The sequence below is a fragment of the Engystomops pustulosus genome, chromosome 9, assembly GCF_040894005.1.
Source record: "Engystomops pustulosus chromosome 9, aEngPut4.maternal, whole genome shotgun sequence".
Classification (NCBI taxonomy): Eukaryota; Metazoa; Chordata; class Amphibia; order Anura; family Leptodactylidae; genus Engystomops; species Engystomops pustulosus.
In genome coordinates, this window is record NC_092419.1 from 53,306,746 (window position 1) to 53,325,324 (window position 18,579).

At 39.2% G+C, this 18,579-nt stretch overlaps 1 protein-coding gene across 2 annotated transcripts in view; it reads left to right on the forward strand.

Moving 5' to 3' along the window:
* The window catches only part of ARHGEF9 (Cdc42 guanine nucleotide exchange factor 9), a 277,721-nt gene that overhangs the window by 214,648 nt on the left and 44,494 nt on the right, over positions 1-18,579 (forward strand). For both annotated transcript variants that reach the window (XM_072123413.1, XM_072123414.1), the window contains 2 exons: positions 3,256-3,435; positions 13,144-13,376. In XM_072123413.1, coding sequence (XP_071979514.1) covers positions 3,256-3,435; positions 13,144-13,376 — 413 coding nt within the window. The remainder of the gene's footprint in view (positions 1-3,255; positions 3,436-13,143; positions 13,377-18,579) is intronic.

The following is an 18,579-nucleotide window of genomic DNA, read 5'->3' on the forward strand; positions in this document are numbered from 1 at the left end:
CACCCCACCTTCACACCCCACTGGTGTGAAGGTGGCGCAACATGGCAAATAATCGCAAAAGCTAGCAATAAGCTAGCATTTGCGATTATTTCAGGGCCTCTGCGCCACTGGCGTTGCGCAGAGGTCCTGATAAATATGCCCCACAGTGTCCATTTACTATTATTACCCTTATTATCCTGACTATTCATCACACTTGTAGACTGCACGCACACACACCCATTTACACCTTACTTACACCAATAGGGATCATCAACGTAGTGGCATTTACCTCCCTTCCTTCGTACTTCCGGCAGACCAGCTCACATGCCGATAAGATACACACACTGGGGGTTATTTAGCATTAGGACGACTCCTTGGGACAGTTCTATGTCTCTATTCATTGGCTTGGTGGCTTGGCCCTTTAATATATGTTCTTATGCTCTACTTAACGGGGGTCATTTACTAAGTGCCCGAATCTCTCTTTTTCATCGGGTTTCCCAAAAATTACCGGTTTGCGCCGAATTGCCCCGGTTTTTTTCGCACACGATCAGATTGTGGCGCATTGGCGCCGACATGCATGCAGCGGAAATCAGGGGTGTGGCCGTCGGAAAACCTGACGGATTCGGAAAAAACGCAGTATTTAAAAGAAAAAAATGTGTCGCTTGACACGCGCTTACCTGCACCCAGGATAGGATAGTTAACTCTGGCAAACTCCAGCGGACTTCAGAGCAGCAGCAACACCTGGTGGACATCGGGCGCACAACCTTAGTGGATCGCCGGAAGACCCGAATCCTTGACGGAGAATGCGCCGCTGGATCGCGACAGGACCGGGTAAGTAAATGTGCCCCAATGTCTGAGATTTCCTTTCAAAACATTGAGATAAGAGTTGCAAGATGCATAAAATTTCCCAGCACATACACCGGCAGGGGACTGGAGTGACTATGGGATTTATTTTTAAAAAGTCACAAGTTATTAATCTGGCTTTGCACAGTAATTCAATGTTTATGCCAAAACAGTGGCAGAAATAGCCCTGTGCAACTTTTTTAGCAGTGAAAAGTCACAAAAAACTCAAAGCAACTTTTTTGAAACTTAGTTATGCCCAAAAAGCCTACAAAAGCAATGATAAATAACCCCCACTGATGCCGTATTACAACATGAGGTGTCTTCCCATGTATTTGTATGTGACTGGCTGTTAGTTTTTTGAACTGGTGTGTCCTACTACCCAGCACCATCCCTTGTAATCCTATGTACTGTAAGACTTAGGCCTTTCATGTATTATTCATTCATATAGCATTGTATTAGCTTTTTTTTATTAAGAGGTCTACTGATTTATTATTTGGCTATATTTCCTGCATTCTTTGCATGTTATCTTTGTACCTTACAAAGTATTTGGCTGTGCTGTCCAGGTATCCTTTGTGTTATGCTATCCACCACTATGCAATAAAGATTATTTGTTTTTTACATTATGGTAGTTTCCACTAGTCATATTTTGGTTAGTTGCTGATTTGAGTGGCACATCCATTGCATTTTGTATGACAGAGGTATATTTCAATTACAGTATCTGAAGGATTGTTTTCTCCGAGTTTGTAGCTTTTGTTAATTGAGCCTGAAGTCACTAAGGTTATTTTGGATAATTTGTAAAGCCTTTTTATGTAAAACAGGGCCATATAAAGCTAAAAAAGAGCAGATCCTGCAAGAGGGCGCACATACCAGCATGTAAATGTGCTTGGATTACAACTAATTTTTTTTTGTGGCATCCCATCTCCAAGAATCGAGATCTGTCTTTCTCAACTAATAACCTTTGCGTTGCAATAGATTAAAGCCACAGCATTAATTGGCATCCTACATATTAAGCTCAAACTGATCTCCTTGTAATGCTAAATATATTATGCAGTGTGTGCTGTTTTATAAATTTGTTGCAATTTGCATGAAGTTTGACCTTTATAAAGTGTCCTTACTGTGTTTTTTTTAACACCATTGATAAGTGTTCACTGTTTGGCTAGGTATGCAGAAATACTAATTACTATATTTAGGAAGTTAAAGGACACCTGTCATCAGGTCTCTGCCACTAGTCCTGTCACCTCTACCTGTTGGAGCAGCTCACAAGGATCCATCACAGCCTTTATCTAGTTATTTCATACATTAATCATTATAAAATCATCTATTCTTTACCATGTAAATGAGGCGGGTCACATGGTCAGAGGCAGTGATGTCACTGCTGTTACCCCTCCCCTCTCCTCCCCCTGCTCATGTCTGTGTGTAATGTATAGTAAAGCATGGCTAGTGTGTGTGCTGCATCTGCTGACATGCTGTATCCTCCCTAATATACAGGTCAGAGACACAGACATCAGCTACACATGAATCTGACATGTTCTGCTGTAACATGGCTGCCTGGAGCTGCTGTATCTCTCCTATACACACACACACAGGCTACAGGGGGTGTGGCCACCAACACCAGGAAGCACATCATTATACAGCCTCACATCATTATACAGGCTGTCAGTCAAGCACTGGGGGTGTGGCTGTGCCTCCCACTCATGAATAGAGTGGACAGCTTGAATATGCTAATGCTTCATTGGACATTTCACAGGTCATTTGCATACAGCTTTAGGACCTCATTGCTTAGGTTTACAGGCATGCAGAGGGACAATGAAGGAATAGAGGCAATGCTCTATAATGGCAGTTTATGAAAATATATTTAGTTTAGGGGGGTTATTTTGCATGACGGGTTCTCTTTAAAATAAACTAAAAAAAAATAAATAAAAAGGACATTGGAAGGTATTGCATGGTTATGTGTCCTGTATGAATACACATGACCTGTTTTTGTACAGTTTTTGTACAGAATTCATAGAGCTTGTAGTGTTTAAATATTATAACATAATATATAAATATTATAATATAATAAAGTAGATGGTATGGTACTCATGTTATTTAATTTACCATCACAACCTTTTATTCAAGTTTTTCAGTTAAAGTTTGGATGTAGACATGTCCATAGCGACAGACTACAAATAAACTTGTGTAGTCAGATACTATAGTCAAACTCACTCCTAGTAGATTTGTAATCAACTTTAGAAAGGTTTATTTTCATTTCATTTTAGAAGCATCAAGCAATGTAAAAAGATAGTTGCATGGATCAACAAACAATTGATGGATTCAACATGTAATTTAGAAAAAAATCTCACCCTGATTTATGTTTCTGAAAAGCTACGTCTATGTATAATTTTGTCATGCATTGCTTTTTAACCCTGTTGTGTGATTGCATTTCTCTCATAGGGTTATTTAAAGCAGTGCAGGAAACGGCGAGACATGTTCAGTGACGAGCAATTGAAGGTCATCTTCGGGAACATTGAGGACATCTACCGGTTCCAGATGGGCTTTGTCAGAGACCTCGAGAAGCAGTACAATAATGAGGAGCCACATCTCAGTGAAATAGGACCATGCTTTCTAGAACACGTAGGTTTCAATGGGCTGTAAAACATTAAGTCTTGTTAGGCCACAATTTATTGTCAAGCTGCACAGTTAAAGGGGCTTCTTTTTGCAAATTTGGTCATAAAAATGTATTGAGGTTCTTGTGTGTTTCAAGAATGTGGCATCATAAAGAGGCTTAACACCTAGTTATTGTTTCAGGGTAATCTCACTATTCTAATTTATAGTCACTATTACATTTTCTTGAATTTCAATGCACTTTTTGTCATACTTGTTTTGAAGTTGTTTCTCAACCTAATACACTTTCATGAAAATGCCACCTATCCATAAAACCAGAACAATTCAATCAGCACTCATTTGTTGTTATAAAACATGGTAGAGTCTTTATTGGTCCAGGATAAAAGCATTACAAATATACAGCCATGAAAATGAAAGATGATGCTGACGCGTTTCAGACCTTTTGGTCTTTAGTCATTGATAACATAGATGTCTCAAACGCGTCAGATGGCGTTTTTCATGGCTGTATATTTGTAGTGCTTTTATCCTGGACCAATAAAGACTATGCCACTGTTTATACAAACAAGTGAGTGCTGATTGTTCTGGTTGTATACTAATTCAAAGGTGTGGAATGCGTCCTTCAGAATAAAGCACCTGGGGTAGAGCGGATTTGTGTTTATTTTTTTCACCTAATAATAATGATAATTCTTTTATTTATATAGCGGCAACATATTCCGCAGCGCTACACAGAGCTTGCCAGATCAGTCACCTATCCATAAAGCAACATAACAAATAGCAACCATGCTTGTAAATCAGATGCCATTCAATAATATATAAATATATACATACCATGCACTAAAGGAGTCTTTAATTCACTTCACGCTTCATGAAAAAATCATAAAGTCTTTGCTATCGAGGATTGCTCCTTAAGTGCTTCTTGTCTCCATAGGGATACCATGAACCATCCATCACAACCAGTCAATCTATTACTCGGTGAGACAAAATGCATTTATTTTTTGGAGGAAAGCTTTGAGGATAACCTCCCATTCTCTTAGACTGACCTGGATACATTGCAAGTGAAGGGTATTGAGCTTTCTTTGGTGTAACAAGGTCTTTAGAGTATGTATCAGAGCAAGAACGCCAGAAAGTATAAGAGGGGGTTCCAATGTTTGATAGGTGAAGTGGCAAAATAGTTAACCCCTTGAGCTTTATCCCTATCTTCTGATTATTTATGTTATTCTCCATTGTGTTAAGTTGAATACCACCTGAGATTTGCACCAACTGCTTAAAGGGGTTGGCCACTTATTAATAAATCTCTTTGTCTCCTATGATAGCTTCAGTCTTTACCTGTTTTCACCATGCTGTCCTCTGCATATATACACAACTTCCTCTCTCACTGCTCCAGTCCATCCTAATGGGGTCTCCAACTGTGTCTTTCTCCTCCTATTCATCAGTGTTCACACATGTAAACAAAGAATCACAGAGGGTCTGCAAACAGCACAAATGTAAGTAGCAGGACTGCTGTATCACTTGATGAACATTCAGGTTATTATTAAGGCAGCAAAGGCAAATGGGCAACTTATATATATATTTTTTTTTTTAAATGGCCAATCCCTTTAATCATATAAACTGCTGCTCCATTTTCCACCAATACACTTAGTTATGCCTTATTAAACTAAATAGTGAATAGTGAATCATTGATGGTTTATATTTCTTAGCTCCTGAAGTTGCTACTACCTATGGGCACCTAACGGCAACCATGGTAAACAGCAAGCATATACAACCATATCTGTAACATGCCATAACTCTCCGGTTTGATATGGAAAATATATTTCACAAGCCATCGGATAATAGCATTGTGGGTGACATGTGGCCTTCAAGTAGCTTGTGGTTTAGGCCATTTCTTCTTACAGGGAGTATTTGACTTATTTTGACTTTTTACTAATTAAAAACAGATAGTAAAACCTATTTATCTTTTCCAATCTGTTTTTACATTTCTTGTATTTAGAGATATGCTTTGCAGCAGCCACATGGATCATAATTTCATTAGCCTGGAGATTTTTAAATTGAAGTCTGTGGAATAGATTCTTCGAGAGTTCTGTGACCTGTACTGAGATTTTTGTGTAAGGGGGGGGGGGGGGGGGCGAAGATAAACTGTGAAGTCAACTATTATAATTGGTGGATCCTCTAAGGCAGGGAAGATTATAGCCTTTTTGCTGCCTTAAGTAAAAATGTAAATGCTGCCCCCCTCATTTTAATATATTATGCAGCAGTTGATGCTATACATCAATTTAAGTGTTATATTGCACCTACTCATTAAAGTGTTTGTGTTCTGTTTTTATTTATTTTTTTGGGAGGGGTTAAGTTTTTTTTTAGAAAGAGGGGAGAATATTCCTGTTATCTGGCCTGATCTGTAAGGCATCATGCATATGAACATGTGCAGAAGCCGTGGGCCTAGTTTACAGTCCCGTACCCTTCTATTGGCACATTTCCAGTGCGGTGAAGTACAGTGCATGCACCGTGCATGTCCAAACTGACTGCATGGTCAGTATTTTTGGTGCTTTCACGCAAGTGTCAAACGGCACCAAAGTGGTACATGACTAAGGTCCCTTTCACACAAGTGCTGCGCACCCCTTCCCTCTCTATAGCAAGGTATGGTGCTAAGCCAAACATACAGGAAAAGATACAGCATGCTCTATCTTCTTCCCATGGACATTACGGTGACACACATGTGTGAACACCATACCGCAGTCGGGCACCATAGGTGTGGGGACCAAATTGTGCTGCAAGATATCAGTCTCCCCAACGTTTGTGTGAAAGGGGCCTAATACATCCTAAACTCAGTATACAGTTATCTCAACTAAGATGACAATTATCTCTCCCAACACCATGTAAATAGTACCACTGTATAGAAAATATGCATTCACTCACACACACTATATATAAAGATTTCTTGCATATACAGTTTAAACCAGAAGTTTTAAAAAGACATATGCATGTTTTCCTCACTGTCTGACATGGGATCAGAATAAACCTTTCCTGTTTTTGATAAATTTGGATTACCAAGATTATGGATATTTACCAAATGCCATAATAAAAAGAGAGACATTTTTAATACTTTTTGTGAAGTCAAAAGTTTACATACACTAAACTTGCTATGACTTTAAACAATCTGGTAGAGCCCATTTGATGACATGTCCTTGGAAGCTTCTGGTATGTCTATTGGCAACTTCTGAGTTAGAGATACGCATGTGGATGTATCTGAAACACATCGCTTTTTTTGTGTAACATCATGGGAAAATCTGAAATTAACCAAGATATCAGAAGGAGAATTGTGGACAAAGCTATTTCATCCTTAGGTGCAATTTTCAGAAACCTGAAAGTGCCTTGTTCTTTTGTACAGACAATTATACTCAAGAACAAACAAGTTGCAATGTCTTGGCATCATATCACTCAGGAAGGAGACGAGCTCTGTGCCCCAGAAATTGATGTGCTTTGGCTGAAAGGTCACTCTGCCAGGAAGAAGCCATTACACCAAAAGAAGCATAAAAAACTAGAATAATGTTTGCAATTGCACTCAGGAACAAAGACCTTACTTTTGGAGACCTGTCCTGTGGTCTGACGATAGTAAAATTGAACTGTTTGGAAATAATGACCATTGTTACGTTTGAATGAATAAGGGAGGAACTCGAAAGCCTGAGAACACAATCCCAACTGTGAAACACTAGGGTGGTAGCATGATTTTGTGCAGTTGTTTTGTTACTGGAGTGACTAATGCACTTCACAAAATAGATACATTATGTGGCACTTCTGAAGAAACATCTCAAGACATCACCAGGGACGTTCATTCTTGGGTGCAAATGGGTCTTCCAAATGGACAATAACCTGAAGCATAATGCCAAACTGATTACAAAGTGGTTTAATGATAACAAAATCAATGGTTTGCAGAGGGCATCTCAAAAATTTATGAGCAAAGCCAGGAGGCAAGTTGGCCTACAAACAGTTATAGTAGATCTGGAGGAAAGGGCCCAAATTCCTACCAACTATTGTGAGAAGCTTGTGGAAGGATATCCAAAATGTTTGACCCAAGTCAAACCAAGGCCAGTGGTACCAAATTCTAATGAAATGTATGTAAACTTTTGTCTTTGCGGAAAGTATTAAAAATGCCTTAAAATATTCCTCTCTCTATCATTATTTTGGCATGAGGCCAATATAAATAATTTTGGTAATCCTAATTGACCTAAAATGTGGATGGTTTATTCTGATTTCATGTCAAATACACATCCATATGTGTCTTTTTATATGTGTCTGTGTATATAGTGTATTTATAGTATATTTAACTAAACTGGTATGATCTGTACATGTTCCACTTGGATACACATTCTAAGCGCATATACATATTCCATATACAGGCATTCCTCAAGTTACATACAAGATAGATTCTTTAGGTTTGTTCTTAAAGAAAACCTACCATATTTGCATATTAGGTGATAAAAAATATATAAAGTTGCAGGCCACTCAAGGATTAGCCCTAAAAAGGGCTTCCATGTCATTCACTAGTTGAACCTGCCAACGAATCTACCTTAATAGGTAGATCCAAGATGGTAGGTTTCCTTTAAGCTGAATTTTGTATGCAAGTCGGAACTTGTAATTGTAGCTTTCAAAATTTTTTGCTGTAATTGGAACAAGGATTATCTATTAAACATCTTTACAGATGCATCACAGCTGATTATTGCAGCCCGGGACTAAAGTAATAGCATCCAGAGAGCTCCACCAGAGTTAATAGTGGGCAGAGAGAGAGAGGTCCGTCTGTAACTAGGGGTCGTCTGTAAGTTGTGAGTCCTTAAGTTGGGGACACCCGAGATTAATGGGGGAGATTTATCTGGACTTCTATAGAAGTATTTTTGGCATACAATTCCTGAATTAATTGCAATGGCTCGAGAAACACCAATATTTGTGATTATTTTCCCCCCAGCATGGGATGAAGTGGGCCAGTATGGGACATTGATGCCCATGCCTGCATACTCTCTAAAACCTGTGGACATTCACTGTGGACATTTACAATGCCATGCACATCCACCCACCTGATATATCTGCTGCAACAGGAAGGGGGCATGGCTTCTATGATAGTGGTTTATAAAATGATATTGCATTTGGCATGTGACAAGGGAAAATTGCAAAAATGGCTCATTGTTTAAAGCCAAAAATAGGCGAGTCACTAAGGTGTTAAAATAAAAATCACTAAAAAATCACTAAAATAAAGCAATAACATTAAAACTTGATTCATAAGTCACATTTCCTTTACCTCAGAGGTGTGTTCACCAATGGAATATTAGTTGACGATGGTTTAGCAAAATAATTGACCTCTTGTTAACATATTATAACGTATACTTGGTTCTGGAGACAAAGGAAAGGTAAATTGAGAAATAATTGTAAATGTTGTATAGATGAGGCTTGACAGCTAAGGATAAAGGTTAGAAATCCCTGTCCTAGAAGGCCCTGTGTCATAGAAGGCTGCATAATAACTTCTTGTATGGATGTGTCTGGACTACTAGTAACATCTCAGGGATTTTATAGCATGTCAGCCTGCACCAGATGTCACAACAATGAAATATGAAACTGATAGGCAGTCTAGTAGAGTGTTGACCCTGGTAGTAAATGGGTTAAAGATCCACGCAGGTTTTGCTGCTGTTGGGGATGGCTTTGAGTCTGCTTTTTTGACACTGCCTAAATGACAGCAGCTGAGCAGTAAAATGCGCCGGCCCAGCGTGTAGAATGAACATTACACTTCAGTTGACTAAATGCCCGAGGGTTTCAGCCTAGTTTAACGTGCTGTTACATAAGCCACACAGGTCTGGCCTTCATCATCTGTGAATATGTCAGGGAACGTCAAGAAAATTATTATTCCCCTTTTTTAGATTTTTATCTGCAATGAATAGACCACTATTATGTAAGAGCCTTTTGGGCACAGTCCTGTTTTCACAAGTGCAGTCTGCATTCATGGGCATGACAATTCATTTTTAAATACATGTGCTTCGTATGCCTCACCTCTTATGGTCAAAGGATGGTTTGTGTGATGACCAGTGTTTGTGCACACTAAAAATAGACATTGCCAGGCGGGCGATCAATTTGGAATCAATATATATGTACCGTATTTAATTTGGTGACCAAGTAACTGATTTTCCAACAATTGTAAATTAATTAAATGTGTGATAGAATGGGGAGTTTCAAATTAAAAAATGGGACTGACCTGTCACTTATCGCCTCTTACTATAATTCAGGAACTCCCTGGGTCCTCGCTGCCCCCTACTTCCTGTTGTTTCTTGAAAGACAGGAAATTCCTTGAAATGCTCAGCCAATCACGCATCCACTTTAGCCAGGGTTTGGTGGAGCAGGAATCTCCATGCTTTGGCGTTAGACACAAGGTAATGGAGAGTGGGGTGCACCATGACAGTATCTGATCCTGCTATCCAATTTCTTCCTTCTACAATTGCTTTGAGGAAAGGTCAAGAAGGGCTGATGGCATCAAGTCTTTTGCACTAAACTTATTTGTAGGGGGTAACAACTCAAATTCCCACAGACCTAAACAGAGGTTAATATCCCGGTCATGGTGAATTCCCCCCCTGGTAAATGTATGATATACATGACAACTGTGTATGGGAAGTCAGTTCCTTCTCTATCTCTGACATCTTTAACACATTGCCACAGATGGCCTTGTGTTTCCTTTTTTTGATCCCCACCTTCACATATCCATAACTTGTCAGCACACACTGTAACAATTCTTCACAAATGACAAGCCCTGGAGTCTCATACTGTCATGGTGATGGATCGTCACTACCTGATGTTAAGGGGGTTGACTATCCCGTCAAGATTTTGAGGCTGTCGAGGTTAACACCAATGATAACAGGCAGCCAGTGTGCCCTCTTCAAGCACCCTTAAAGGACATCTACCACAAGGATTACACTGACATACTGTTTTTTGCCCCCTCTGGCAGGGTCCACTCTTCTTTTAGCTTTTTATGCCTTAAGGCTTTTAAAATGATGCAAATGAGCCTGAGGGGCTCTTAGCTCCATAGGTGTTAAAGCAACCTGGAGCCCCTCAGACTTAATTGCATAATATTTAAAGCCTTTTTTTCTTAAAAACAAGGTCATCGGAAGCTTAAAGTATAGCAGATCCTGCCAGAGGGGACATGGTTTACAATCCTTAATCCTGGTGGTAGATGTACTTTAAAGGCACTGTGACGTACTATTATGTCACATGTTGTTCAGGGGGTAATGGTGAGCAATGGTGAGTGTAAGATGTCCATTTTTCCATCATGCTCCAAAAATAATCCTATTGCACCAGAATTGTGACACAGATCTTGGGTGTACACTGACATCTAATAAGAAGTTGCAAAGTAATATGAGACACCGGATTTATCATCCAGCATCAGACACTGATAAACCTGTTGTAGCATGATCTCTGCATGTCTTACTTTACAACATTTTTGATAAATCTGCCCCATTAACTCTATCCCGCATCTTTGTGTCACCATATTCTGATTTTTTATTGCTGCATTCACTGTATGGGATAAATACTTTTTAGATTTTTATAGTTCAGGCATTTTCATGTCACATAAATTACCAGCTACAGTGGAATATTTTACTTGCAGGTTACATAACATATCCATGGCCTACAAAAAAAGAAGTGCAGTTTCTTAAGCTCAGACTTCAATCAACTTGATTTTATGTAAATTTTCTCATTAGTATGCTCTAGAATGATAACACCTCCCCTTCCATTTAGAGGAAACTTCTGTAGAATACTTTCCGATTGCCTGAACCGAAACCATGTCTAACTGCATTTACCATCTGTGATGGTTCGTCTGAAACCACTTCTTTATCATAATATATAAAATGTCCAAATTTTACTGTTTTCCAAGTCAGTTTTCACTTATGATCAAACATTAAAAAACGTTATCAGGGTGTTGGAGGCGGGTGAATGCAATATGCGAAAACATGCTCAAATGAGACAAAGGTAGCTGCAATAGTTCTTAATGAGGAATCATTATGCCTCATTTTTCTTTCTGATTAGACAGGTTGCATATGCTGCCGCAAGATACAGGCATTCAGGGACTGGACAGGTCAAAGCATTTGCATTTAATCAATGTGCCTCATTATGAGGTATTAGCTGATGGAGGAGAGATGGATCATTCTCTGTAATATCATTGGAAAACGAGGCTATTAGCTAGTGAATGTGTCGCGTCGCCTATTCTGGTTTATTTGTCTCAATGATTTATTTTATATGTTATTCTGAAGGACGGATGTATCAATATATGAGCCTGAGAGTACATACATGGCCTCCATGTTAACTATAATTAGTGATGTGTAAATATTGTTGTACCAGTCATTATCTTTATTAGTCTCTACTTTCCATTTGTCCCTTAGAATCTCACTGTATGATATTTCTTACAGTGAAATTAAAATAATAATGGCATAAAAATACTAATTCCATTCATTTGAATAATTATTGTAATGTTAGGATAGTGGATGTTGTGCAGGGTTGATTTAACTAGAATCCAGCTAAAACATATGTCAGTATTCTTGTTTTTATTGGTTTCGGGGTTAATAATGCAATTCTTAGGGGGTCATTTATCTTTATTTTTCTTCCTGTTTTTTCTGTTTTTTTGAGACATTTTTTGGCGCATTGCAATTTTTGCGCCTTTTTGGGGACATTTTGAAATGTCCGCTCTACATTTGTTTTTTTCGTCAGTAGGACACATTTATCTTCTATTCCAGATGTGCTAAATGTGGCAAATGACAATTATCATTTCAAATTGTCCAAAAGTTGCGTAATTTTTTAGAGCAAAACACTTCAGACCAAACCATACTTAAGGAAAACCTAGAAAATGGAGTTGAGACATTTGTGTAACATTTTTGCGACATTTGTAACAAAGGTCTCAAAAAGAGATCTGAAAAAAACTCATTTAACAAAAGGAAAAAGTGAGATTACCAAAGAAGCAAACGTAAAAATGACAAAACAGAGATAAGATAAATGACCCCCTTAGTCTTATTCTTGGTTTCTAGTCTTCTCACATCCATCCTTAGGAGGTCTGAATCAAAATGTACGTCTTAAACTAATTTTTAGATAAAAAATTTTTTTCGTAATAAAAAAATAATAGAAAATAGAAGCCATTCAGTCATTACTGTATGCATACCGCTTGCTATCCCGAGTCCTTCTGCCAAGGAGGTCATATGACAAACGAGAAACTTTAGCAGGGTAAGTAAAATATATAGGTGACCATTTGGGGGTATCACACTTTCCCTGTTCATGTGGCCAACCCCTTTAATGCTGCTAGAAGCTCAGGTACAGAAAATAGTATAAAGTCTAAAATCAGGAGATAATGCTAAATGAAAAGTGATTATACATTCCCTTTAAATCTCTTCAAACTCTCATCCAATTAACTCTTTGACCAGTTATAATATGGCTCCCCCCCCAAAAAAAAAAATAAAAAAACTTCATTGTTTCTCAAACCAGACTGTAGAATTAATTGGATGAATAGATGTGTAGAAATGATGGTACTACTAGTACAGACACTTTAATATAGAGAAGATGACAATTGACATGGGCCCTTAATTTTCATTTTCATTTTCACAAAGTTCTTCTTAGTTGTTGTTTTTGATTATTTCAGTCATTTCGGAAGTTTATCTCAATATGTCTGCTTTTATCCACATACTCTCTCTCTCTCTATTTTTTCTACAGCAAGATGGGTTCTGGATTTACTCAGAGTACTGCAATAATCACTTGGATGCCTGCATGGAGCTCTCCAAGCTGATGAAGGATGGCCGGTACCAGCATTTCTTTGAAGCATGCCGACTACTGCAACAAATGATCGACATTGCCATTGATGGCTTCCTTCTGACACCTGTACAGAAGATCTGCAAGTACCCTCTTCAGTTGGCTGAGCTTCTAAAATACACAGCACAGGACCACAGGTATTATCAGAATAGTGCACCTTAGCAGAATGCTTTAGACCACACATGCCACATGCAACCCTCAAGCTCATTTTATGTGGCTCACAAAGTCCACAGCAGAAAAACTGATTCAATCATCGACCCCTGGTGAGGTTACCCGAGGGCAGCAATCGGCTATTATGAAAACCAGGAGCCTATACTGTACTCCCAGGCCTGTCATTCAACTTGATCTCTAAGCTACTGCTGAAGATCACTAGCAAAACTAACATACACTGCAATACTGCTGTACTGCAGTATATAGTAGAAGCAGGGCCAGCTCCAGGTTTCAGTGGGCCCCTGGGCGACAGTGCTTCACTGGGCCCCTTAGCAGTGAACTCATGTGGTGGCATTAAAAACGCAGAACCTTAAGATACCAATATTAATATACACCCCCCAGTCAGGCTCCATTAATTAATATATACACCTCCCCAGCCAGAATACAGTAATAAATATACCCTCCAGGCTCCATTATTAATATACACCCCCCCTTCAGGCTCCATTATTAATATACACCCCCCCAGGCTCCATTAATTAATATACACCCCACTCCCACCCCAGGCTTCATTAGTTATTATACACCCCCCACCCAGGCTCCATTAAATAATATTCCCCCCCCCCCAGGCCTCCATAAATTAATATATACCCTCCCCAGGCTCCATTAATTAATATACACCCCCCCCCAGGCTCCATTCATTTAAATACACCCCCCCACAAGGCTCCATTAATTAATATACCCCCCCCCCCCCAGGCTCCATTAATTAATATACCCCGTAGACAGGCTCCATGAATTCATAAAAAACACATTAAAAGTGACCAGATAAAAATAATAAACGCTAACTTACCTGAAGCGTTGCACACATCTTCTACATCTTCCAAGTGACAGCAGTGTCTACCGTGCAGCAGCAGGGACGCTGGCGGCGTGACGTCATCACGTCGGCAGCGTCCTGCACAGTATTAGACGCTCCGCGGCAGAAATACATCTGCCGCGCCGATGCACTTATATTGTGTGAGGATCCACTTGCGGTGGCGCCCCCTGTGAGTACGGCACTTCTCTCAATTACTCTGGCGCTGGCCATGAGTAGAAGTGATCAGACACCCAAGGCTTAAAGAACCCTTTGGGGTATAAAAATTAGAAAAAAATAAATAAATAAAAACCTAAAATCACCTCACCTTATCCCCCAAAATCATAAACATGTTAGGTATTCGTGCATCCAAAAATTATGATCAAAATATAGAAACGGTTATTCCCAGCATTGAACCCCGTAACAGAAAATATCGACCAAATGTCTGAATTGCCACTTTTTTGATATTTTGCAACTTCTAAGTAAATGTAATTTTTTTAAATAAAAAGTGATCAAAAGATTGTACAGTCCCCACAATGGTAGCAATGAAAAGATCATCTTGTCCTGCAAAAATTAGACCATACACAGATCTGTATGCTGTAGTATGAAAAAGTTTTTAGCATCAGAAAATGGCGAATATAAGAATTTTTTTTACATACAAACGGTTTTAATTTTTAAAAATCTATTAAAACATATCAAAACCTATACAAATGTGGCATCCCCGTGATTGTACCAGCTCAAGAAATAAAGGGGAGATATCATTTAGAATGAAAATTGAAAGGCATAAATACAGAACCTAAAAGAAAGTGTCGCAAATGTGTTTTTTTGCCAATTTCACCACATTTTTTCCTGCTTTCCAGTACATGGCATGGAATATTTAATGCTGTCACTGGAAATTTAAATTTGCTATGCAGAAAATAAGCCCACACGCACAGCTCTGTACATGGCAAAATTAAAAATGTATGGATTTTTGAAGGTGGGAAGCAAAAAACAGAAACCCAAAAATGAAAAAGATCATTGGGGGGTTATACAGCTTAACCCTGGCATTCCTTTATTATAGATAATCGCTAGCTGTTTCTTTGTTAAAATTCCCTGTGTAAATTATGCTGAAGGGCTCTGAAGAGCATTATTGGAGCCCCTCCATACTTTGGCTGCACGCCCCCAGTGCGTTTGTAACCAGCCTCCTCTCCCTTGCCCCCTTCATCAGCTGACTTGGCAGTATGGGGATGAAGAGGTAGTGGGTAGATTAGAAGGATCACAGAGGGTCTACCATAATGCCCCCAGAGTCATTCAGCATAATTTACATAACAAGTCTGTTTTTTTTACAAAGAAGCAGTTCCTATAACTAAGGAATTCCAGGGTTAAGCTATTTAACCTCTACAAAGAACTGGTGGTGCTTTGTAAAGGTAAACAACGTGGTAGATTTAATCTAACACAACTCATTGGGGATTATTCCATATATATTACTGAGCTTAAAGGGGCTGAACCAATTGTTTTTTAAAATTCTGCAGGCGGGCTGTGGAGGGATTTTTTAAAAAACAAACCTGTATCCATTTCCTCCGTTGCTCCCAGCATCTCACGTTGCGTTTTATCCGGCCCGTGCCCTGGTTTGTTTACGGCCACAACCACCCATCCCTATTTTCAGGGCTGTATCATGCGCTGAGATATAGGAATGGGTGGGAACAGCTGTTTGTTTACAGGGGCGCGGCCCAGCGGTAGACTGCAGCGTAGGCCACCAGGAGCGATGGAGGAGGTGAGTACTGGTTTGATTGTTTAAAAATCCCTCCACAGCCCTCCTGGAGGATTTTAAAAACAACCCGTTTAAATAGGGGTTGTGGGTCTTTTTAAAAACATTTTTTTTACCATGTTTTGGCATCATAGAAGTACTTTAGTGGATGCACCACTCCTATAGCATGTTTATTGAAAAAGCTGATTACGGTACGAAATTATATTTTTCTATCCTCCCTAATAGAAAAACACAAAAATCCAGTTTAGATCCAGCCTCAAATGTGTCCATAGTCGACAGTCCTTGAAAAATGTAACAATATTAAGACATTAAGAATGTCATTTAATTGAATATGACCAAGAGAACATCGCTCATCATAATGGATGGTCTTCTAAGTATCAGGCGTCTAGGACGTGTTCACCTGGGTTCTGCTTGACTATTACTATAGATATCTTCTGCATATCATGGATGAGAAGTGTTGAGAAGCGTAGCCTGTAAACACTGTAAGTCTTAATTTCTCAATATTACTTTATCCCAACAAACATCCGGCCTGCATAGTGGTGGCGGTGGTTCCGTCTCTCCTTGGCATTCATTAGGAGTCGTCTCTAGCCGCCTGTGTATCATAGACCGGTGGCAGCCGCCCTCATGCATTCTTCTCATTAACAAGCTTTGATGTCCGGTGGAATCAGATGAATACATAAGGCTGGAATCAATAACCTGACTGCAGTATCTTTCCTTAAGAAGATTGATTGCCCTTCTCCCAGCAAATATAGCAAATACCTTTTGTCTCTCTTTATTATAGTGCAAGACACCAGGAATACAATGTGAGAGATTGGTCTTGTGTTTATTACTTCTTCAGCCTTATTAGGGTATCTTCCCCTCCGAGTACTGCATTTTATTTACAGATGGTTAATTCTTTGTAACATGTAATAACCCAGAAAAAAGCTTCTCAGTAAGCCCTTATACAGGCGGTCCCCTACTTAAGAACACTCAACTTACATACGACCCCTGGTTACAAACGGACCTCTGGATATTGGTAATTTATTGTACTTTAGTCCTAGGCTACAATGATCAGCTATAACAGTTATCACAGGTGTCTGTAATGAATCTCTAGTGTTAATATTGATTCTTATGACAACCCAACATTTTTAAAATAGAATTGTCACAGAGACCAAAAAAGTTCTGGCTGGGATTACAATTATAAAATATACAGTTCCGACTTACATATAAATTCAACTTAAGAACAAACCTACAGAACCTAACTTGTATGTAACCTGGGGACTGCCTGTACTTGTTTTACTATTGCACATTCATCCTCCAGGCTATTATCAGTATTTGGTTTTCTCTCAGCTGTTCCGTAAATGAAACCCCTCATAAACGTGTGAAATTATCCAGACCCCTCATATTATGGTTAACATATTCAGGGTTGCTTAGTAAATCTCCCATATTTCTCACATGTTACAGTATTCGTGCATGTTGCTGTATAGATCAGTTTGGGTGGTTTTTGAGGCAATTATTTTCCATTTACACCTATGTGAAAAATCTATTCTATTTCCATGGCAAAACTGAGTGATCAATTGTGCCAGTCATTTTCTGGCACTTGCAGGAGCACTTACTTACTGCTTACTTGTAGCCATTGCTGACTTAAAGGGGTTTGTCATGTATATTGAAAACTCTCTGGGAGCTTGGGTACGGGAGGAAAAGGTAAAAGAAAAAAAAGGGAAATACATACCCTGTTGCAACTCCTGGGTCCTACATTGCTCTGGTACATACAGTTTCAGACACTACATCTGGAATCTCCAGGAGGTATTGGTACCTGCCTTATCCAATAAATGGTCTAATTGGACAACAGGAAGTGAACTCCTCTGCAAAATGGAGATGACATGCCGTGCCTGAAGAGGCCACTCTTTGGATGATGTGGGTGCCAGCAGCTGGAGTATGTGTTCTCTTTTTTTCTTACCCAAACCCCCAGGGAGTTTTTTTTATATATATGGAAAACCCCCTATAAGCCTTAAAGTGCTGGGACACAACTGATGGGAGCCATTGCATTCTACCTACATTTTCTTTTCCATCTGCTCATTAGAACTGTCTTTCAACATTTTTTGTGATCTTTATAAAATGGCAAATGACAATTTGATAAATGTGGTGTACAGGCAGCTACCTTTTAAAAAGGGAACCCAATAGTGTAAAAATCCAAAATCTTGGTTGGTATAAGCTCAATAAATCAAAAAAAACTCTACTTTAATCAGCCTGAATCTGGCTTAATAGCTTCCACGTACAGTGCCTGAAAGTCTAATGTGAGGTTCTCATTGAAGAAATTGTCTTTAGTTGGATAATGGGATGGTCTTTTAGGGAAGGGTCTCCTATTAAAAGGGTGTATATATATGTGTGTGTATGTATATACACACACATACACACACACAGTATAAGGCGCACCATCAATAAATGCCTGCTAAAACATCTAGGTTCATATATAAGGCGCACCGTAGTATAAGGTGCACCTGATTATAAGGATGAATGACCAGCAGGTGGTAGACCTGTGCACAGTTCAAGGCAGCTGTTGTCTGTAACTATGGTTCATATATAAGGCGCACTGGACTATATGGCGCACCTTTGA